At 31.9% G+C, this 20,290-nt stretch overlaps 1 protein-coding gene across 2 annotated transcripts in view; it reads right to left on the bottom strand.

The window, feature by feature from the left end:
• LOC124354327 overlaps window positions 1–20,290 on the bottom strand; it is a 96,262-nt gene that overhangs the window by 21,382 nt on the left and 54,590 nt on the right. For both annotated transcript variants that reach the window (XM_046804691.1, XM_046804692.1), the window contains 6 exons: window positions 11,491–11,582; window positions 9,133–9,277; window positions 7,343–7,461; window positions 3,850–4,017; window positions 2,522–2,614; window positions 1,316–1,430 (listed from right to left, as the gene is read on the bottom strand). In XM_046804691.1, coding sequence (XP_046660647.1) covers window positions 1,316–1,430; window positions 2,522–2,614; window positions 3,850–4,017; window positions 7,343–7,461; window positions 9,133–9,277; window positions 11,491–11,582 — 732 coding nt within the window. The remainder of the gene's footprint in view (window positions 1–1,315; window positions 1,431–2,521; window positions 2,615–3,849; window positions 4,018–7,342; window positions 7,462–9,132; window positions 9,278–11,490; window positions 11,583–20,290) is intronic.

The following is a 20,290-nucleotide window of genomic DNA, read 5'->3' as shown; positions in this document are numbered from 1 at the left end:
GGTCAATGTCTGTGTGCATGCTGTTTGAGATGATTTTGGTCTAGTTATTTTGGTCCTAGACAGTTTCCCATCATCTTGAAAAATTCCACAAAAGATCCAAAGTAAATATTTAGCCACTTCATGCTATCTCAGCTGTTTTTCCTTTTTGGCTGCAGACATTTAAAGAATATCAACAGAGATTTTCTTATAATAGTTTTAAGAATTAAATCACGTAATAAATAATTACAGATTTGTAATGATTTTGCTTTTGTAAGAAATTGGATTTATGTTAACTCCTAACAATTTTGAATTCTGTTTTTATTATGTAAATGAAAACATAACCTAACACAGCCTCCAAATATTTGTATGTAATCAAGTGTAGAAATATAAGTTTTTTAGTTTGACTTTAGTATTTTCATGAAAAAAGGTTTATTTTTGGAGATAGGAATACCTCTTCTACGCTTCTGAAAACTAGATACAAACATAGACTGATCTACCATTGTAACTTGTATAATCAACTAGAATACATTTTGTGCTTTTTATCAATAGATAGACCTTGGCAAGTACTCTTCTACAGCCATGTTCTTAAGGGCATTTATTTGACATAAAAGTTAACAATCACAATGATAAATTTGTAAAACTTTTGAAGAATAAAGCAAAAATCTTAATTTAAACAACTCCACACCCTTGGAAAGCAGCCTACCCACCAGAAAATTATTTCTCTCAAAATAAAAGACACATCCTCACTAAATTCATAAAACTCTTTGAAGAATGCTGTTGACAAAATGTACTATGCAAGTTTCCATATTCCGAAAGTTTTGTTTGTACTCAAGGATAATTTTTCCATAGGTAACAGAATGGAATTTTTCATGTTGGAGTCACCAGCTGATTCAGTAGTTAATCAATTGACAAGTTTGGATTAATTTGTATTTATTTAGGTTAATTTACAAATATATTAGTGGCTTGTACCATCTGGATGGAAAAATCATTCCAAATTAAGCATATTATAATATTCTCTTATTTTATTTGACCTATATCGAATAAAGTCTTCAACTTATTTCCTAATTCTAACATATGTTATCGAATCAACAAACAAGAGTTAACCATATAGTATCTTATTAATTTGATTCTTGAGCATCCAAATGTATCAGCTAAAATGTGCATAATTTAAATTCAGTTTATATAAATAAAAACTGTGAAGAACTGACTGGGAAAATATGGCTTGTGAGTACAATAGTGTCATACCACTTGATTCTGATTATTTTGTACTAGGCAAAACATTGAAGTAGTAGTCAAATCTTAACAATGCCAACAATGTACAATAGCCATTACTTACATGACAACCTGGCTGGGCGTCCATGTACCCTGAACCTGTAGAGGCAGGTGTAATCCAAGTTCCCGTGGTTGGACTCAATTACCAACTCTACGATCTTGAAGGCGTAGTCAACTTCCTGGATGCATAATACATTTAATTAACATTAGTTATTTTTAAAGCTTTTCTACAATAAATATAAATGTACGTTTCCAAAATATACATGCACTAGGCAGGGTTTATATAGGTGCATTTATTGTTTTCATACACAATCAATCACTTTAGATTTCATGTACAAGATTCCATAAACAGAACTCTAAATACAATTCTCTGAATTTAAAATTGTTTAAAAGCCATTTAAATAATTACTTAACTATAAAAGCTATATACTCTATTGAAACATTTCTAGAATGTATAAATATTCAAAATTCAATATATTTTTGATTAATTTTTTTTATAATAAAAACAAATATAGACAAGTATACACTAATCGGGATCATTGCATTATCTACATAGGATTAATTTATTTCTTAGATTAGATGTAAAGACACTATTCTGTATTTGTGCAAGTCATTAGATAATGTACAAATGATGAATAAAGTATATTTTAACTTCAATTTGAAATTTCTATGAAAGCTATTTAGCCAACTCTTTTGCTGAGAGTTTGCTGTCCACTGTGTACCAAGCATACAAGCTGTACAAAGCATAACCAACAAATGCTTTGGAAATGCTGTAATGACATTGAAAACATTTAAAAAAAGTGTTTATGATGAAATTTAAGTTGACACGTGATTTCTATTTCAAAGAACAGTGAAATTACAATTCATAAAAAATGTTTTTTAGTTGCTTAAGATCTGTAGTATTGGTGAAATTTTTCACAATTATGATAATTATGCTTAAACTTAAAAATTCAGTTGTAGACCAATACAAATAATTTAATTTGAGAGTATATCAATTGGAATGAGTGAAATCAATTAAATTACACCTAATTCTGGTCGACAAACTTCGTGCAATTCATTATGAGTTCAACTGTGCATTCACAATGGGATAATTGCAAGTGCAAGGTGGGGGTTACCATGGTGGAAAGTTTTTGAAGCACAAATTTGCAGCAGTGCTTCTCATTGTTCCTATATGTCCATAATGGGTATCACAGTGATAATCTCATGAATATGTAAGTATGTGTATATGTATTTGTGCATGCATTAAACGTACAAATTTACTTATACCTACCAATGCCTGGAAGTGCTGTAAACTGACTCCGTTATCTTCGTACTTGAATTGACCCAGCAATATTGGTGTATCATCTTGCTCAGATTCAAGTCCCTAGAACCAGCCATCTCGAGTGAATTCATTATTTCACACCAAAACTTAATACTTCAGTCTGACACCCAGAAAGTTCTTATGTGCATGCATATTCTGGCTCTATATCGAATTAATTTTCTCCTAAACCAAATGTAACTAAGTCAGCCATTAAAATCAAATCTTCTTAAAAATGCCACTGTGCTATTATTCTATTACTTTTCATTTATTTTAGGCATATTTCATCTTGACCCTCAGCTTCAATTGGTGGGACATGAGAGAAACAATTCAAATTGTAAAAACTCAACCCGATCTCATCATATACTGAATGATAGAAATAAAAACATGTGAATATTCAAAATATTGAAGATGGAGCTTGTATTGGCTATTCTTAATAAATGCCTCACAAAATATAAAGTCCTAAATACTAATTCTTGTAATTTTAATGTAATGATTGTAATATTCAAAATGTTATATCAAATACAAACAGTAATATTTCCTCAAACTGTTTCAAGATTTAAATCATTACTTGGTTAATTCAGATTATTCAAGGAGTTAAATACATCTAAAAACAATACCCATATTGAATGTAATATGAAACTAACACAACTTGTAACGTTTATCAGAGCAATGGCAATTACATTGAAAGTAATATTTAAATGTCTAAAAGTTTTGAAATTTTAAATCAAATCATACTAGTTAATTTGAAGGTAAAATAAAATCCTAGAAGAGCAGAGAATTGGATTTAAAACTCAATGTAAAATAATTCCTTCAGCAACTATTTGATTTTCAATTTGAATTCTATATTAGTTTAACCAAGAATGTTTTTTAACATATTTGAAATTACTTAGAAGCCAGATTTTGAGGATGGCTTGTTGCTAGTGTGTATTTGAATTGAACTTTCTATATCACTATGATGGTATAGTCACTCATTGGTGTATTGAAAATACATCCCGATAGAGGCTTTTTACATAAATAAATTAAGTTACATCAAACAATGTTATTACTATTTGCCTTTTATTAGCTTTCTTGGGGGAAACCAACATATGCACTTTTATTAAATTTTACAGCTGCTTTCATTTTTTGCACATGTTTCTCCCTTATCACATATGTCGTATAGGCAATCTTCCTATATATATAATGGCGCCCTTCAAAATTTCTACCAGTCGGATGACAGCATCATTTGTAAGTACTATTGCCAATTTTTAAATGAAATATTAAAATAAAACAAATATTTTAAGCACAACAACATTACTCACAAGAACATGGAACTCCTTGGGGGCTGTGTCAATGTTACCAGTCGGACTCAGCGAGCGTGGTAAGTGCTCCAGAGTGAATGCAGTTACAGTGATGTTTTCACTCAGCTCAATTACCAGGTAGCCTCTACTGCCAGTGAATGCCCAGCACTCACCAGGATTTATAGCTGGCTGTAAACAGTGGTATACAATTTTTTTTTAATAACTGCAAAATATTATTACCATGTTAAACCAAATTTAAGATTCGTTCTAAACTCAATAGTGATTCCTACTTTAAACTTAGTTCACCTTCCAAGATCAATTAATTTATTTAACCAGCGATGCTCAAACTCTAGTGTATCTATCAATAGTCTTTACACTTCTATGTTTAAGGCAATAACAAAAGTATAATGAAATCCTCTCTATGATGAATCTATAGTCTTTGCACTGATGAGCCCAAGGAAATTGAATACCAGAGATGGCATGTTGAAATGCTCCATGAGGTAAACCCTTGATCTTAACGTACTTGAGTCCAAGAAAATTGAAGAGCAGAGATGCTGAAATCCTTCATAAGACTGAGAGGTGGCTGGGGATTGATATTCTGTGACACTAGAAGTAATGGTGAGTAAAGAGGTCAAAATTTGATTTTAACAAGATAGTCTTTATAAGATAAGGGGAAGTCTTAGCTTTACCAAAATAGAAGGTTATTTCACTCTTTTACATAGTAATATATAGTTAGAACATATATATGGAATAGATTGTGCTCGCTGGGCAACTTGTCAATTGCAGAAAGAGAGGTCATAGCTCTTCAGACTTTTTAGCAAACATGTTTGTCTTGTAGCACTTATTAATAGTATTGGTATTCCACGAAGATTACAATAATACTATCAAAAAACAATCTGCAGTTCTATAATACTTTAGCCTTCAGAACAAATATTTACATTAATGGATACACTGTTGTTAAAATATTTAAAACTTCAATAACTAAACAATTTTTTGTTAAGAGGTTTTACTAAAAGCTGTATAGTTAGAAAATAAAATTTTATTGTAAAAATATACAGAAAACTGTCTTTTCTCAGTTTAAAATAAAAAAAAATTAAGTGCTTTGGTTATTGTTTATGAAACAAGTAACTTTTATCTTTTAAAAATTATTTAGGCCCTTCCAACATCTTTCAAACTGTAGCCTTCTTTGTTTTGTAAACACCAACATTTAATCCTCATTGAAATGGAGCTTTCTATTAGTGTATTCAACGGACATCATTAACAAATTGCTTAGATTGGTTATGCTTAATCTTTCACGAATGTCTGACATTTCACAATATCTGACTATAACACAACCTAAAATCAAGACAAGACGTTTAGAAGTGTCAACCACAGTGATGTAGTATCAGAATAAGAACAGCTGTTATAGTAACAAACATGGGCACATAAAAAAGTAGAGATAACCTTATTTTGAACGTTGACCACAAACTAACTATATGAGCTAAAATCACTGTAGTTAAATAAAAAAGTAGCTTGTTTATTTCTGCGTCTAGAAATAAATCAAATTGTTTACAAACATTAAATTTAGGTTTTATGTCGGTAACAACGAAAAATTATGTTCAATTATGTGGACCTACATAATTGAAGACATGTACATGTACATGTCTTCGGAGGACATGTACATCGGAGACAGGAGGGCACAAGGTTAAAAGAGGTCTACCAGGCGGTACCGACAGGAAGGCGCCCTTTGGGTAGGCCAAAGATAAGATGGTGCGATCAAGTGGTCGAAGATGTGACCCGGTGTGGAGGGTCTGTGGATCTGGCGGAAGACAGGGTGGCGTGGAAGAGGCTCATAGACGAGGCAAAGAATCGACTGAGATTTGTTACGCCCCGGCAGTAAGTAAGTAACAACGAAAAATGGTACCTGTTTTGGTGCTTTTCAACCAGACTACAATTTCACATTCATAAGCAGGAGTACTTGTAATCCTATTAAGACAGACTGAAGTTTTAAACAAGATATGTACAATAGTACTAACTTAGATTGTAATTTAGATTTTTTTGAATTATATTGATAAAAGTTTTTGTCAAGCCAGTTGTTTCTAAACCATTTTAACTTTTATTCTCACTTGGGTTTGGTTTTAAAAAATCGGCACTGGTCATGTTATTGAGCTTATAGTCATTATTTTTGTTTTAAAGGCAATTCATTTTTGTAAACACAAATTAAAACTATAGTCATTAACACCACTTTAACTCAATAAAACAGAACAAGCAAACCGTCAGACCATCGAGGGCGATGTTGCAATGACTGTGTGTGGTCCACTCACGGCCTTAAGCGCAAGAGAAAGCCGTAGTAAATTATATATTGTTTAAATATATTGAATCATTAACTCCAATGGTAGGTTTAACAATGAATAATTTAACTTTAAAAATTGCAGTTTAGTAGTAAAGTGCCAAAACCGGTACTTTATTTCATTGTTACATACATAAAACTTGGTTATTGTTTATAAATAATTTGATTTATACGTTTCTATGCAGAAATAAACAATCTTAAGTTTAATGTAACACCCATAATTTTAGCTAAATTAGTTAGTTTGTGATTAACGTATTCTTTTCGATCCGAGAATAGGGAGGTGTTTTCCAACTAGACAGTTTGTCAACCGGTGGCAAAAAAATATATATTGGAAATTAAATGTGATGAGAAAATATAGTACCATTGAAAAACAATATTTGTATCACTGTAAATCGATTTTCAACGTTCTATATACTATATACTATATAGCAGTTAGTTGTTCTTTCTAACTTTCGTCGCAATTTTGCAAGATCTTTTCTCAATAGCATCACATGTTTTCAGCTTGTTCCGCAAAATGCGATTGCAGCTTAAACCCTGTTGTATACATTATATTTTTCATAATCAAAGCTGAAGGAGGATTACACAGAGAAAGCAGGTAATATTAGCAGTAGCAAGAGCCTATTGTAATATATTAAGTATACATTTTTCAAAATTAACTAAAACTCCCCAAAAAAATTCAGTTTTTTCACAAATTTTTATTTTTCCTATGATTTTTTCATTGACATTACGGTTACCCATAAAACCAGTTTGAAAAGGTTTGCTAATGATCAGCTAACTAGGAGATTGATATTAAAATCAAGCATTACTTAACATCTCACAGTTTTGCACATCTTCCTCTCATTGATAGATGAAAATCGGCTGGGCTTTTACCGGAAGAGATCATCTGAAGATAGAGTTTCACAGTGATGGTATTTTTATAGATGACCCTTTCCATCGACTGCAATCATCGCATGCAACCAATCAGAACTCTCTGACTACCCAGTTCTAGTGAGGGATTTCTTGTAATATTTGGTAATGTGTACAAAGCACATCAGTTTTCTCTGCAGGATTTACAAAGTGTGTTTGGTACTTTATGAGACCAGAAATTATAAATTAGAAAGGATATTGTACTTCACCTCCACAACTTAAGCTACAAGATAAGATGGGCTCAAAAGGAAATGAAGAACTAGACACAACCTCTCTCACCTCAAGAGCTATCCTGGGGTCATTGGCCGCCTTGCTCCACAGAGGGTAGCCCCACATGTAGTACTGTGCGTTTTTCTTCGAGAATGTTTCAGTACACCGTACACTTAGCACAGAGCCTCCTGCAATACAGTTCAGATTATTAGTATACAAAATTCTGACAAGCTTCACAACCATTTCATATTCACAATTTTTATAACCCAATGTTTACAAACTAATAGTATATGAAACCAAATTACACATCATAAGCTCCAATCATCTTAATACTGGAAAGTATGCAAAAGACTTTCTTTGATATATATGCAATTTCTTACATTTCAGTTATATTTCCTAAGAGTTTTTTATGATCAAGATAGTATTAAAATGTTATATCTGGACCTTAAAAATTATGCACACCAATCCTTCAGCACTAAAAGTGGTTAAATTTGGTGTAGATCTTTTTCTAAAACTATTACGAATAAAACAAAATGCTAAAGAGATATTTTAACACATTCTCTAAATAAGGCACAATTTTTGTTGCTATTTCTTAAAATCGGATAAAACATAAAAGAGATTGTATATATATATATATACTAGCTGTTTCCCGCGGCTTCGCACGCGTCTCTTAAGCTTTGCCCGTATATTTCTTTGCCTTCAAATAGTGTTTGGATATTTTAATATACGTAACTACTGTGTTGTAATTGCAGTTTATAATGTGCAGGCGCTTTGATAACTTTTATATCTTGCAGTACAGCCTGGTGGTTAGTTACATCAATGGGCATTGCGTATAAACCTTCTACATAGAAAAATACAAATTTTCATAGTGATCGGTCCAATAGTTTCTGAGTCTATAAAGGACAAACACACAAACATTCATTTTTATATATTATGATTGCAGAAACAGTTTAAACAAAATTTGTCGTTTCTCTTAAGCTTACTCTATGCTTTAAAACTATAAGTGTAAAGAAATTTATATATAAATATATTTTTTGTCGCATTATATATGTTTACAAAGAACAGCTGATTAAAAATTTGAAAAGACTCTTTCACTTAATAACATATGTTTGCTGCAATGCATTTCTTACGGGTATTTCTGTAACCAGTGGGGCGGAATCCTGAATCGGGAAAGGGATAAAAAGTATCCTATAACCTTCTACAGATCAAGACGAACAAATTAAAAAAAAAAAATTAGGCGAATCCGTCCAGCCGTTTGTGAGTGATGCTGTTACACACGAACAGTTTCATTTTTATATATTAGATATATATATATATATATTTTTATACTTGTATGATAATTGTATACTTAATATTCATACACATCTTTTTTACTTGGCGTCTATGTTAATCCAAACTGTCAAAATTCAATTTCAAACATTAATCATTTCAACAAATTTTACGCATCTAAATAGTAAGACATAGTAAAATTCATCCGCAGCAGTCAATGTGTTAAATAATATCATTGTGTGGAATCACTTCACCCAAAATCTGCTCCTCACAAATTGTTTCCTTAATAACTTGACTGCTGATCTCATGCATAAATGGTCTTAGAATTCTTAGGACCTAACTTTACTTGCTATGTTATTAACAATGTATAAAAAATTAATGTAACAGTGAAATAGTGCCATTTATAAATGTTATACTTTAAGTAACAAGTTGTTGGGCAAACTGGACAAAATTAATTATTAAATATTGACTGAGTCCCATTTTAAAATTGGAAAAACAAATGTCTGATTTGTTCCTAATCCATACTGAGCTAGTCTGCACCTGCATAAATCCCAACTCATATTGGAGAACCAATATGATGCTTTACCAACCTGATGAAGCTAAGGCATAGTCCACCTTGCCGATCTTATCTGCATCATAGATGGCCAACAGCTTCTCTACAGTGGAATTGATGAAGGCTTCCAATTCTGTTCGGTTGGGCAGTAATGGTGGCGTCCCTGAGTCTGTGGCCAGTTTCTGTAACAGTGACAGTCCTTAACTACTACACATATTCACAATGGACAGTATTACAACAGGAGTTGCCAAAGAGAACTGGTGCAATTATAAGCAAGATTCTTTACAGGGGTTCTTGTACTCATATTTCATACTATCACAACATCCTAGCATAGGCTCACAGGAAAAACTTATGCTTAAGCCCATAAAATATTAATATTAAGCATTAATGCTTAAATTCCTCAGGAGTTAAACAATAGCATATTCACTTTTTAAGGGGGTTAGTATAGTTAAAAACTAAAGAACTGTTAAATTTTTCTCTGTTTTCCTGAAAATTTTGGTATGTTTTATTATATCTGAATTTTTAATTCAGTTGTGAACATAAATTTGGATTGAACGTGAACTTAAGTCTATCAAATCACAGTAAATCTAAGTGTTCAAATATTTTGTTTTTGTTTACATTTCACATGATATTTAAAGACCTACTAGTCATATTTTTTTAAATGGTGTTTTAAGTATTCAGTACATATAGTATAAACTAAAATATTAAGAATCAAGAATATTTTTACTGTCATCCCATACTACAATGTATTGACAAGTTGTTAGTGTCTAGTACATACTTATGCTGAAAAGTACATGTCACTATTCTAATAAGAAATTGGAAGATAACATTTCTTCAACTGAATAAAATGATTTTTCTTTTACCCAATTTAGCATAACATTTTAAAATTTTTTCGGAGTAGTATTTCTAACACTTAAAAGTAGCCTACTGAAAAGTTTCATACTAATATACAGGTTTGTGTGCTGAGTTTTAGTTAGCCTAACATATCTTAGATTGATTTGGTTACAGTATCTAGTACTGTGTTCATGAGTAATGCCTCTTACACTGAATAAATTTAGGTTTTCTTTAATAAAAAATACGATTTGCAATATGAAAATACAAGGTATAATAAGTATACCCTATTCAACAAAAAGTGGCTTACAAGAGTCTCTGATATTTATACTAAAGAGAGTGCATATAACTTTTTTTGACACATGAAATTTCTTTAGTACCACTAGAATTGACCCATAAAAGAGTTCAATATAATAGGTGCAAGTGAAAAAAAAGACAAATATGCCTTAATAGCTAAACTAGTGCTGGTACAAGATTTATGTTTGTTTAACAGGAAAATAACTCTACTTAATCTACTAGAGTATCGCTTCTCCGGGTGAGTTTAGAGTCTAGATAGATTCCAAGCAACTTGACCTATAGAGAGTTGGTACGTAAGCCTAAACAATTTGTTCAGTTTTATCTTCATTAACATGTAAGCTGTTAGCAGAGAACCAGAGGTCAGGTCTTTCCCTCATGTAGCTTGTCATGACAGTATTAGTTTCTACAGAATAGAATACATTAATGCAGTGTCATCTGCATACAAAACACACTGATTTGGCACAAAAATTAGAAGGTCATTGATAAAGACTGAACAAGAAGAGGTCCAGGACAGAACCCTGGGGGATCACGCTTGCCACTGCCTAAGACTGGACCTCTATTCACCTATTTTAACAAACTGGGATCTGCAGGACAGATAGGAGATGAATATAAATAGCTCCTTGTCCTCTATTCCATAATAACCTAACTTTTCAATAAATTCCCTGTGATGTACAAAATCAAATGCTTTACTTTAATCTAGTGGAAAAGCACTAATTTCTTAAATTTTCAAATTTTCAATTTGAATTTTCAAACCCATTAATGATGTACTTTACAACACTTTCAACAGCTTTAATAGTGGACAAGTTACGTCTGAAACCACACTGGGCAGACAAAAACCGTTCATTTCACTCAAAATAAAATTCAATCTGTAATTTGATTATATATTCTATTACCTTAGATATAACAGGTACCAGGGCAATAGGCCTATAATTGTTAACATTAAAATTAAAAAAAGTTTTATTCTAAAAATGTTAAAAAAACTTGTCTTTCTAAATTTAAAGCATAAAACAATTCTTTTCACATAATTTTCTATTTTGTAGGTGTATTTTTGGTTCACCCCATAGTTCTAAGTATTTAGAAGAGGAAAACACCTAATTTTATCTTGTAACTTTTTCTGACACATGAGTATAACTACCTTCACTCTATTTAATTACTAGAATATTAACAAGAAAAATAGTGTTATTGCAAGGGCACATCTGTATGTATATTATATAATTAGCTGTAAATTATCAGCTATAACTAGTGGTCTTAAATTCAAATTACTGACCTGGTTTGACTGAATATTCATAAACTGTTCTGTAATTTCATCTCTAACTTTGGCGACCTCCAGAAGGATTTGCTCCTTCAACTTTGCCTGCTCTGAAAATAGAAAACACTAACACTGAAATGTCTGAATTTATAAAAATATTAAATTGTGTTAGTACAATTAGCAAGAAAAACCAGAAAGGTTAATACTACTGATGGAGAACTAAAAATTAGATGAAACACTGAAAAGTTTATATATAATAAGCCACATTAAACACTGAAATTCCATGAAACTGTTTACTCATCACGAAACTGGAAGGGAAGGCAATAGGTCAGGAATGTCTATTTAATACTGAGGTTGGGATAATCACGAGATTTGGTGATTCAGTAAAGTTCCATTATTTTGAGTTGAAAGTGTTTTAAGGGGAGCATGTACCTTTTTGGCACCAAAATATCGATTTTTTGAAACATATCATAAAAAATACTATGTTTTATGCCCTTTTCAAAAATATATAACACTCTATATCTGAGAGGTTTAGAAATATGTGTAAAATGTGTTTTAACCCTTTTACTGCCGGACACCTTTTTTTTAGTTTGTTGAAAAATGCCGGGCTGAAATTGACTAAAATGTAATGATTTTTTTAAAAAATCATGGATTCATTATTTTTTATCATAAATTGATAAACTTTATCTTGTTTTTTTCCTTATAAGTTGTAATTTGCTACAAAAAATAATTTAAACATTTTCTGTCCTTAAAAAATATATATATTATGTCATGAAACAAAAATTTTAAATAAATAAAAATTATTTTTTGAGTTTGCACTTTAACAACTATATTTAAATATTAAACCACCACCATAATTATAATTTTTTATTGTATAGTAATTATATATAAACATTCCCAAAAAGTTTTAGGAACATACCTTGAAAAATACTGAAGCTGTGATGAATTTTTGAAATTGGTGCAATATCCTCGAATTTCAAGATAACACGTTTATTGATACATAACTTTACACTATATCGCTTTATAATACATAAATCATTTTATAATCCATAAATCACTGTCCATTGATATGAAAATATAATACATAATAGAAAATTAAAGTTAAAAGACACTTTGATCAATATTTACAAAAATATATATACATTTTTAGGTTCATAGGCCAGCTGATTAGCACTTGTGTTCCCCAAAACTTGTGGGATGAACACCTTTTTTACAGTTTTTGCAGACAGTCCTGGTTCTCTTCCTCTTCCCTCCAGTACTCATTTTATTAATCGTAAAAATATGTAGATTTACAAATATAAATGTCAAATAAAGTGTAAAACACGAAACAACACAAGTGGAACTCAAAACTAATGAGATCGACCATAACCTCATCAAACCAAACTCGAGTTATAACCAAAGAAGTTCAGTAACAAAAATGGCTTCCATAGATTATAAAACCTGTTTTCTGTGTGTTGTCCATATAGTAATGAATAACACAGCTGAATTTCGATGCATTTGGACAACATTGAAAACCAGTATAAAACAAATACGAGACGGCTTTTATAGCGCACGTTGGCGATTTTCGCACAAACGGCAGCGTGCGCAATCGCGCACGTCGGCAGTAAAAGGGTTAAGAAATGTATGCACGCTTTTTATGGCGTGGCGCAGCTGTCAGGCAGTGCAGACGTTGTGAGTGAGCTCCTGATTGAGTTCGTGATTATGCAGTTTAAACTCAAATAAATGAGCTATTTATGTTGCCAAAAGCTTACTTTAGCCTATATGTATTAAATATTTCATTGATTCAGTGCAAGTGTAGTGTTTTTGTAAAATTATAATTACATTGAGTTTGAAACGTCAACATAACCTAAACATGGCGCTGTGTGGGGTATGTAAGAAATCCTTTAGAACGAAACAGATTAAAACTACTTGCTGTGATTGTGAATACGAATTTCACGGAACATGTGTTAAGTTGAGTAAAGTAGATATTGAATATTTATCTAGTGCTGGTCTTACATGGAGATGTGGCCCATGTAGCGAAGCCAGACGTCGTAGTATGTCATTAGAATCTGAGGCTACTGAGGGTAAGCTAACATTGCAAGATGTTTTTAAAGCTATACAGGATTTGACTAATGAACATAAGAACTCAATTAAAGAATTTAATAGGTCTTATGAGGCCTTGAACGATAATTTGGAAGAAAATACTAAAACCTTAAAAGAGCAAACTGAAAAAATGAAACAGTATTTGGAAAGAATTGATAGCCTAACTGCTGAAAATAAATTTTTGAAGGAAAGAGTACACACATTGGAAATTAGGCTTGATGAGGCAGATCAATATTCTCGCAGGAATTGCGTAGAAATACAAGGCGTCTCAGTAAAAAATAATGATACCATCCAGACTGTCAAGGATGTAGGCAAGGCCTTAGGTGTAGATATTGAAGATAAGATGATAGATGCCTGCCATACTCTGGGTAAAAAGGTCAATACAAAGGACACTCCAGGCATAATTGTAAAATTTGTCAGGAGAGTAGATGCAGAGGCCCTGCTGAAAAAGAGACGAGAGAAAAGAGACTTCTCCACCAGACACCTGAACTTGGCATCGGATAACCCTATTTACATCAATGAATCTTTGTCCCCGACGAGGAGGAGGTTGCTGGGCATGGCGAGGCAAGTGCGGAGGGAACGAGGTTACAAGTGGCTTTGGGTGCGAGGAGGTAAGATCTTTCTCAGAAAAGAAGATAATGGACCTGTAACTGTTGTTCAATGCCAGGCTGACCTTGACAAAATGTAATTGCTGTACTAAAAGTATTGTATATAGTTATAGTGTTGTATATATAGTTAGTTATAAGTGTTATATGGTATCTAATAATCTATTTGATATACTTTGATTGGTAAAAGTAACGCCTAATGGATTACATTGAAAGTATTGAAATCTTAAACCAAAGTGCAGGTCTGGTCATTGTCCATCAAAACATTAGAAGTATGACAGCTAATTTTGATTTATTTCTAGTGAACTTATCCGTACTAAAGTGGCTACCTAAAATAATAATTTTATCGGAAATTTGGATTAATGCTAATGAAACACCATTCTATAAAATTCCAAATTATATTTTACATGCTAAAACAAATGAAGATTATAGGGCTGGCGGTATTGCAGTTTTTGTACATAGTAGCATCACTGATTTTGAATCAATACCAATTCATTTTGAAACAGCTGATATAATGCATTTTACTTTTAAGGCAATGGGCTATCTTATAAATTTAATTGCTGTATATAAAAGGCACCAACATCCTATTAAAAATTTCATTGATGAATTAAGACAGTATCTACAAAAACCAAACATTAAGATGTGTAAGGTTATGTTGATTTTGGGTGACATGAATATAAATATTTTAGATGATAATTCAGAAATTGACGATTATAAACTAACCTTGGCTTGTAATGGAATAGAATCACTTATTAACGACCCTACTAGAGTAAATACGAATTCAAAAACATGTTTGGATCATGTACTTGTAAAATCAGCGAACAAAAATAAATTGGAAATTGAGGCGAGTGTGATTGATGTTTGTGTATCAGACCACTACATGACAGCTGTCTGCATGCAAGTAGGGGCCCCTCCCGCGCCATCTGACTTGCTCGAGCTCGCGCAGTTGTCTTATCGCGTCAACAATGAACAGCTGATTAAAAACCTCGAGATGGCAGATTGGAATGACGTTTTCCAGGAGCGTAACGCTTCTATAGCGTTTGACGTATTTTATAATAAATTAAATCTTATAATTACAAATTCAAAAAGGGTTGTAACATCGAAAAAATCTAACATAACTAAACTTAAACCTTGGATTGATTCAGCTATATGCAAGCGTATTAAAATTAGAAATAATCTATTTAAGGGTCTTAAGAAAAATCCTAATAACGAAGTAATGCAGAAAAAGTTTAAAGAATTTAGAAATAAGTTGCTGATTGATATACGTGATCTAAAAAACAAATACTATTCTGAGCTTTTAAAAAACTACAATGGTAATTCTAAAAAAACATGGAGTATTTTAAAGGACATAACGGGTCAGAAAAAATGCAATAATTCTGTGATAGCTTTGGAAGTAAATTGTAATAAAGTATCTGATCCCGAAATAGTGGCTAATGAATTTAACAAATATTTTTTATCTATTCCTGGTGAACTAAGTAAAACAATTAAGAAACCAAATAATATTGATTACACGAATATAGAAAGATTATTTATGAAACAATGGACCACTCAATCAATGTTTCTATTCCCTGCAACTTTAAATGAGCTTATAATAGCAATTAATTCCTTAAAAACAAGTAGCGCAACAGGTCTGGATGGTATTAGCACATCATTAGTTAAAGATACCTATAGCAAATTTGCAGATGTCTTGCTTTATATTATAAATTTGAGTTTTGAGACAGGGGATTTTCCAGAAAAGTTGAAAGAGGCTGTAGTCATACCAATTTATAAAAACGATTCTAGAACCTCTTGTAATAACTACAGACCTATATCATTACTGTCCACATTTGCAAAGATATTTGAGAAAATCATGAAAAATAAGTTATTACAATTTCTCGGAAATACAAATTTTTTCAGTGCAAACCAGTATGGATTTAGACAAGCCATGAGTACGGAAACGGCTTTGCTTGAGTTTATGAGTAGAGTGGGTAATGGGATTAACGATAGGAAAAATGTAACAGGGCTTTTTCTAGATATTACGAAAGCATTTGATACAGTTGACCATTCAATTCTTTTAAATAAATTATACGCTTGCGGAATCCGAGGGGTTGTTTTTAAATGGTTTAAGAGTTATTTATCATGTAGGAAGCAATGTGTTAAAGTAAGTAGTACCTTAAGTCAATTTGGTGAAATAAAATATGGAGTACCTCAAGGGTCAGTTTTAGGTGCCACATTGTTTTTAATATATATTAATGATCTATGTAATGGAAGGTTTTACGGTAAGGTTACTGCATTTGCAGACGACACAGCACTTTGTTATGTTGAGAATTCATGGGGAGAAATTGAAGTAAAGATTAACAAGGATCTGAATGCATTAAGGTGGTGGTTTTCAGTTAATAATATGATATTAAGTCCTCAAAAAACCAAATACATAAATTTTTCGTTAAAAGTGCCTTATCCACGTTTTAAAAATAAAATTATGTATAAATGTCTTAACTGTATAAGCACTAATTCTCAATGTGATATAAATTGCAGTCTAGTGGAAGGGGAGGATTCGCTGAAATATTTGGGGTTATGGCTTGATAAAGATTTAAACTGGAAAACTCATATTTCAAAACTTAAACAAAAACTAAATAATGTAATAAGAATCTTCTATTATTTGAAAAATATGTGTGATACTAAATTGTTAAGAATGATATACTTCTCCCTGGTGAACAGTAGGATGGAATATGCTATATCGTGCTGGGGAGGAACGTACAAAACTAATTTAAAGCCTATAATAACAGTTCAAAAACATTTTATAAGAATAATCATGAAAAGAAAGAAAACTGAATCATCCTACCCTTTGTTTTTGAGATTGAATATTCTTCCGTTAAGATATATGTTTGTTTTTAAAGTTTTAAAAATATTTTTCTTGAGAAGCAAAAATCATAAGTCAACAAATAAATTTAAACTTAAATTAAGAAATGCAGAAGACTCATTAGTACCAAAACCTTCAAATACTTTCTTTACAAAAACTTTTATTTATTTAGCACCAAAACTTTTTAATCTGTTACCACAGCATATAAAGAGTCAGTATTCAATTAATATTTTTCTAAAACAGCTTAAAAAGTGGCTATTGTCAATGAAGGATATTGAAGAAGTACTTTTTAAAATTAATGTTTAAAATGAGATTTTTCCTTTCCTTGTAATCTGTTTCCAATAATGATAATAATGCATAATTTAATTTATGTTCTGGTTGTGTTCATTGTGTTCTCCATGTTTATTTGTTTAATTTTTTACATTTAGGCTTAGTTGATTATTTTATGTATAGTTAAGATTTTTTATTAAGATTTTTTATTAATTTAGTTGTGTTTATCACGAACTTCATGTAGAGTAAAAATAAATAAGTTTTACTAAAATATTACTGTACTGTTTGTAAAGCTGCTAGTTTTCTGTTAATTTTATGATATTTATTACTCCAAACAGGCTTTGCCTTGGAGTTTTTCTCTTTATTTCTCATAGTGATAGTGTTATAGTAGTTTTAGTTGCATATGTATGTATTGTTTATGTGTAAGTAAATGTAATGTTTTTTGGTTAGTTTGTAAAATTTTATAAAAATCGTATCTGTAATTTTTATTTGTGAGAAATAAAGTTTCTTTCTTTCTTTCTTTCTTTCTTTTTTCAGCTGACAACATGGCGCGCTATGGATTGTTAGTGTCAGAATGTATTATATACATATTACTTGCTCCAATTGTATGATTATTAAGTTTTCCCCTTTAGGTTGGTAGCACTGCTTGCTTTAGATGCATTTGAAGGATGTAAGTCATCTGTAACTTACCTAACCTACACTATTGATATTATTGTTATTGTTTATGTTTACTAACAGTGTTTATCAGTGTAATTCTATTTTGTGTGGTGCCAGTGATCAAAACTTTGGACTCTTAGTGTGTATTTATTATATAAATAAGTGATATTATTGTGTATTAGCCATGCCTAGAGTGAAAAGGTTCAATAAACAGTCTTACAGAGGTAACCAATTTCGTAAAAATTCAAGTGAACTAGGACTAAGTGCTTCTCCAGGTACAAGTGAATCTAATAGGCCTAGGCCTAAACAATCATCTAGTTCTAAGAAGATTAATGATTCAAAGTTGCCTAAATTTAGTGATTATGACATAAACAATGTAAATATTATAATAGATTTACAACAGATTTCTGGCCTAATAAAATCTTTCACTGCATGTAAATATTGTAGTAGTTCCGACTGCATTGACATAAGCCTAGATGAAGACTTCAAGTGTGGAATAGTACATCGTGTAAATATTTGTTGCAATGTATGTAAACATACTGACTCAGTAATAAGCTCCAATATGTATGAGTTGAATCTAAGATATGTTTATGCTCTACGTTCAATCGGCAAAGGCCTAGATTCTGGTAGGGTATTTTCTGCTGTGATGAATATCGCTCCACCAAACAGCCGAATTGAAAAATATAATAAAAAACTGCTTACTGCTGTAACAGAGGTAAGTGAATGTTCACTTAGACAGGCAGCTGATGAAGTTCGTAGCCTAAATGATGATTGTCGTGATATAGCAGCCGCTTTTGACGGTACCTGGCAGAAGCGAGGCTTCACCTCTGTGAACGGCGTAATGACAGCAACATCCTTCGATACAGGAAAGGTTATGGACTTTGAGTGTTTCAGCAAATATTGTAATAAATGTGTCAGAAAACCTCTAAGCCATGACAAAACCCTATTGAAACAGCACAAAAATTCTGGTACTTGTTTGGCAAATTTTTCAGGTACAAGTGGTGGAATGGAGGTGGCGGGAGCTCTGACTCTTTGTCGCCGCTCTGAGGCTAAACTCAATGTGCGATACACAAAATACCTTGGAGATGGGGACTCTAAGGGGTTTACTCATGTTGTGGCAAACAATCCCTATGGTGATGATGTTTTGTTAGAAAAACTTGAATGTGTAGGCCATATTCAGAAGCGACTAGGAACAAGACTGCGGGGATTGAAGAGGGATAAAAAAGGAATCAAATTGAAGGATGGTAAAGGACTTGGAGGACAAGGTAGGTTGACTGATGTAGAGATAGATCACTTACAACGTTTTTATGGGATGGCAATAAGGAATAATTTGGAAGATGTTGAAAAAATGAAGAGAGCAATATGGGCTACGTTCTATCACAAATTATCGACTGACGCAAAACCTCAGCACGAACTATGCCCGCCTGGGATTGAGTCTTGGTGCAAATACAGACAAGCTCAGGCAAATAATAAGCTAGATGATTTCAAACATACAAACTCATTGCCTGAATCTATTATGGAAGAAATAAAACCAATCTATAAGGATTTATCAGCCCCAGCCCTACTAAAGAGGTGTCTGCACGGTAAAACACAGAACCCTAATGAAAGCATCAATAGCGTAATTTGGAATAGGCTACCCAAGACCACATTTGTTGGCATTCAGACATTAAAATTAGGGGTTTGTGATGCAGTTCTTAGTTTTAATGAAGGAGCAATGGCCAAAGTGAATGTTTTGGAACGATTATGCATCCAACCAGGACGCTTTATGGTTGAAGGCCTTCAACAAATCGATTCCAATAGGGTTAAAAAAGCTGACAAAGAAGTCCAAGAAGAAAATAAAAAGAAGAGGATAAAAAGAAGGATAGGAAAAAAGAGTAAAAATGAAGAAGATGATTACTGTCCAGGTGGATTTTAAAGTGATTATGTGTTTTGAAGTGTAACTAAAACTTTAAAGCTGTTTTACCGAAAGTACCGTTTTGTGACATTTCGGAACACGTTGTGAAACAATTATTAGACTTACAGACTTCAAATTTTACACACTTATTGCAGACTAGTTGGTGAGTAGATTCATGCTTTTTTATCAATATATATTATGTTTTTATAATTTTAAAAAATATTGTATTTACATAATTTAAAAAAAAAATTTTGTTAAATTGCTACCACGATAATTTTTTTGTTTATTGAGATATTAAAAAAAAGGCATGAAAATATAAAGCTGTTAATGTAGAACAAAACCCTAAAGTTTAAAGTCAATGTGTCTAATAGTTTAGGAGATAATGGTACCGACATGTTGCAGTGTACTCCCATTTAAATAACATGGGACCCGAAAAAGGTACATGCTCCCCTTAACTTGGAAGGGAGGGGG

The sequence above is a fragment of the Homalodisca vitripennis genome, chromosome 2, assembly GCF_021130785.1.
Source record: "Homalodisca vitripennis isolate AUS2020 chromosome 2, UT_GWSS_2.1, whole genome shotgun sequence".
In the NCBI taxonomy this organism is placed as follows: domain Eukaryota; kingdom Metazoa; phylum Arthropoda; class Insecta; order Hemiptera; family Cicadellidae; genus Homalodisca; species Homalodisca vitripennis.
This window is presented reverse-complemented; position numbering and strand designations above follow the sequence as displayed.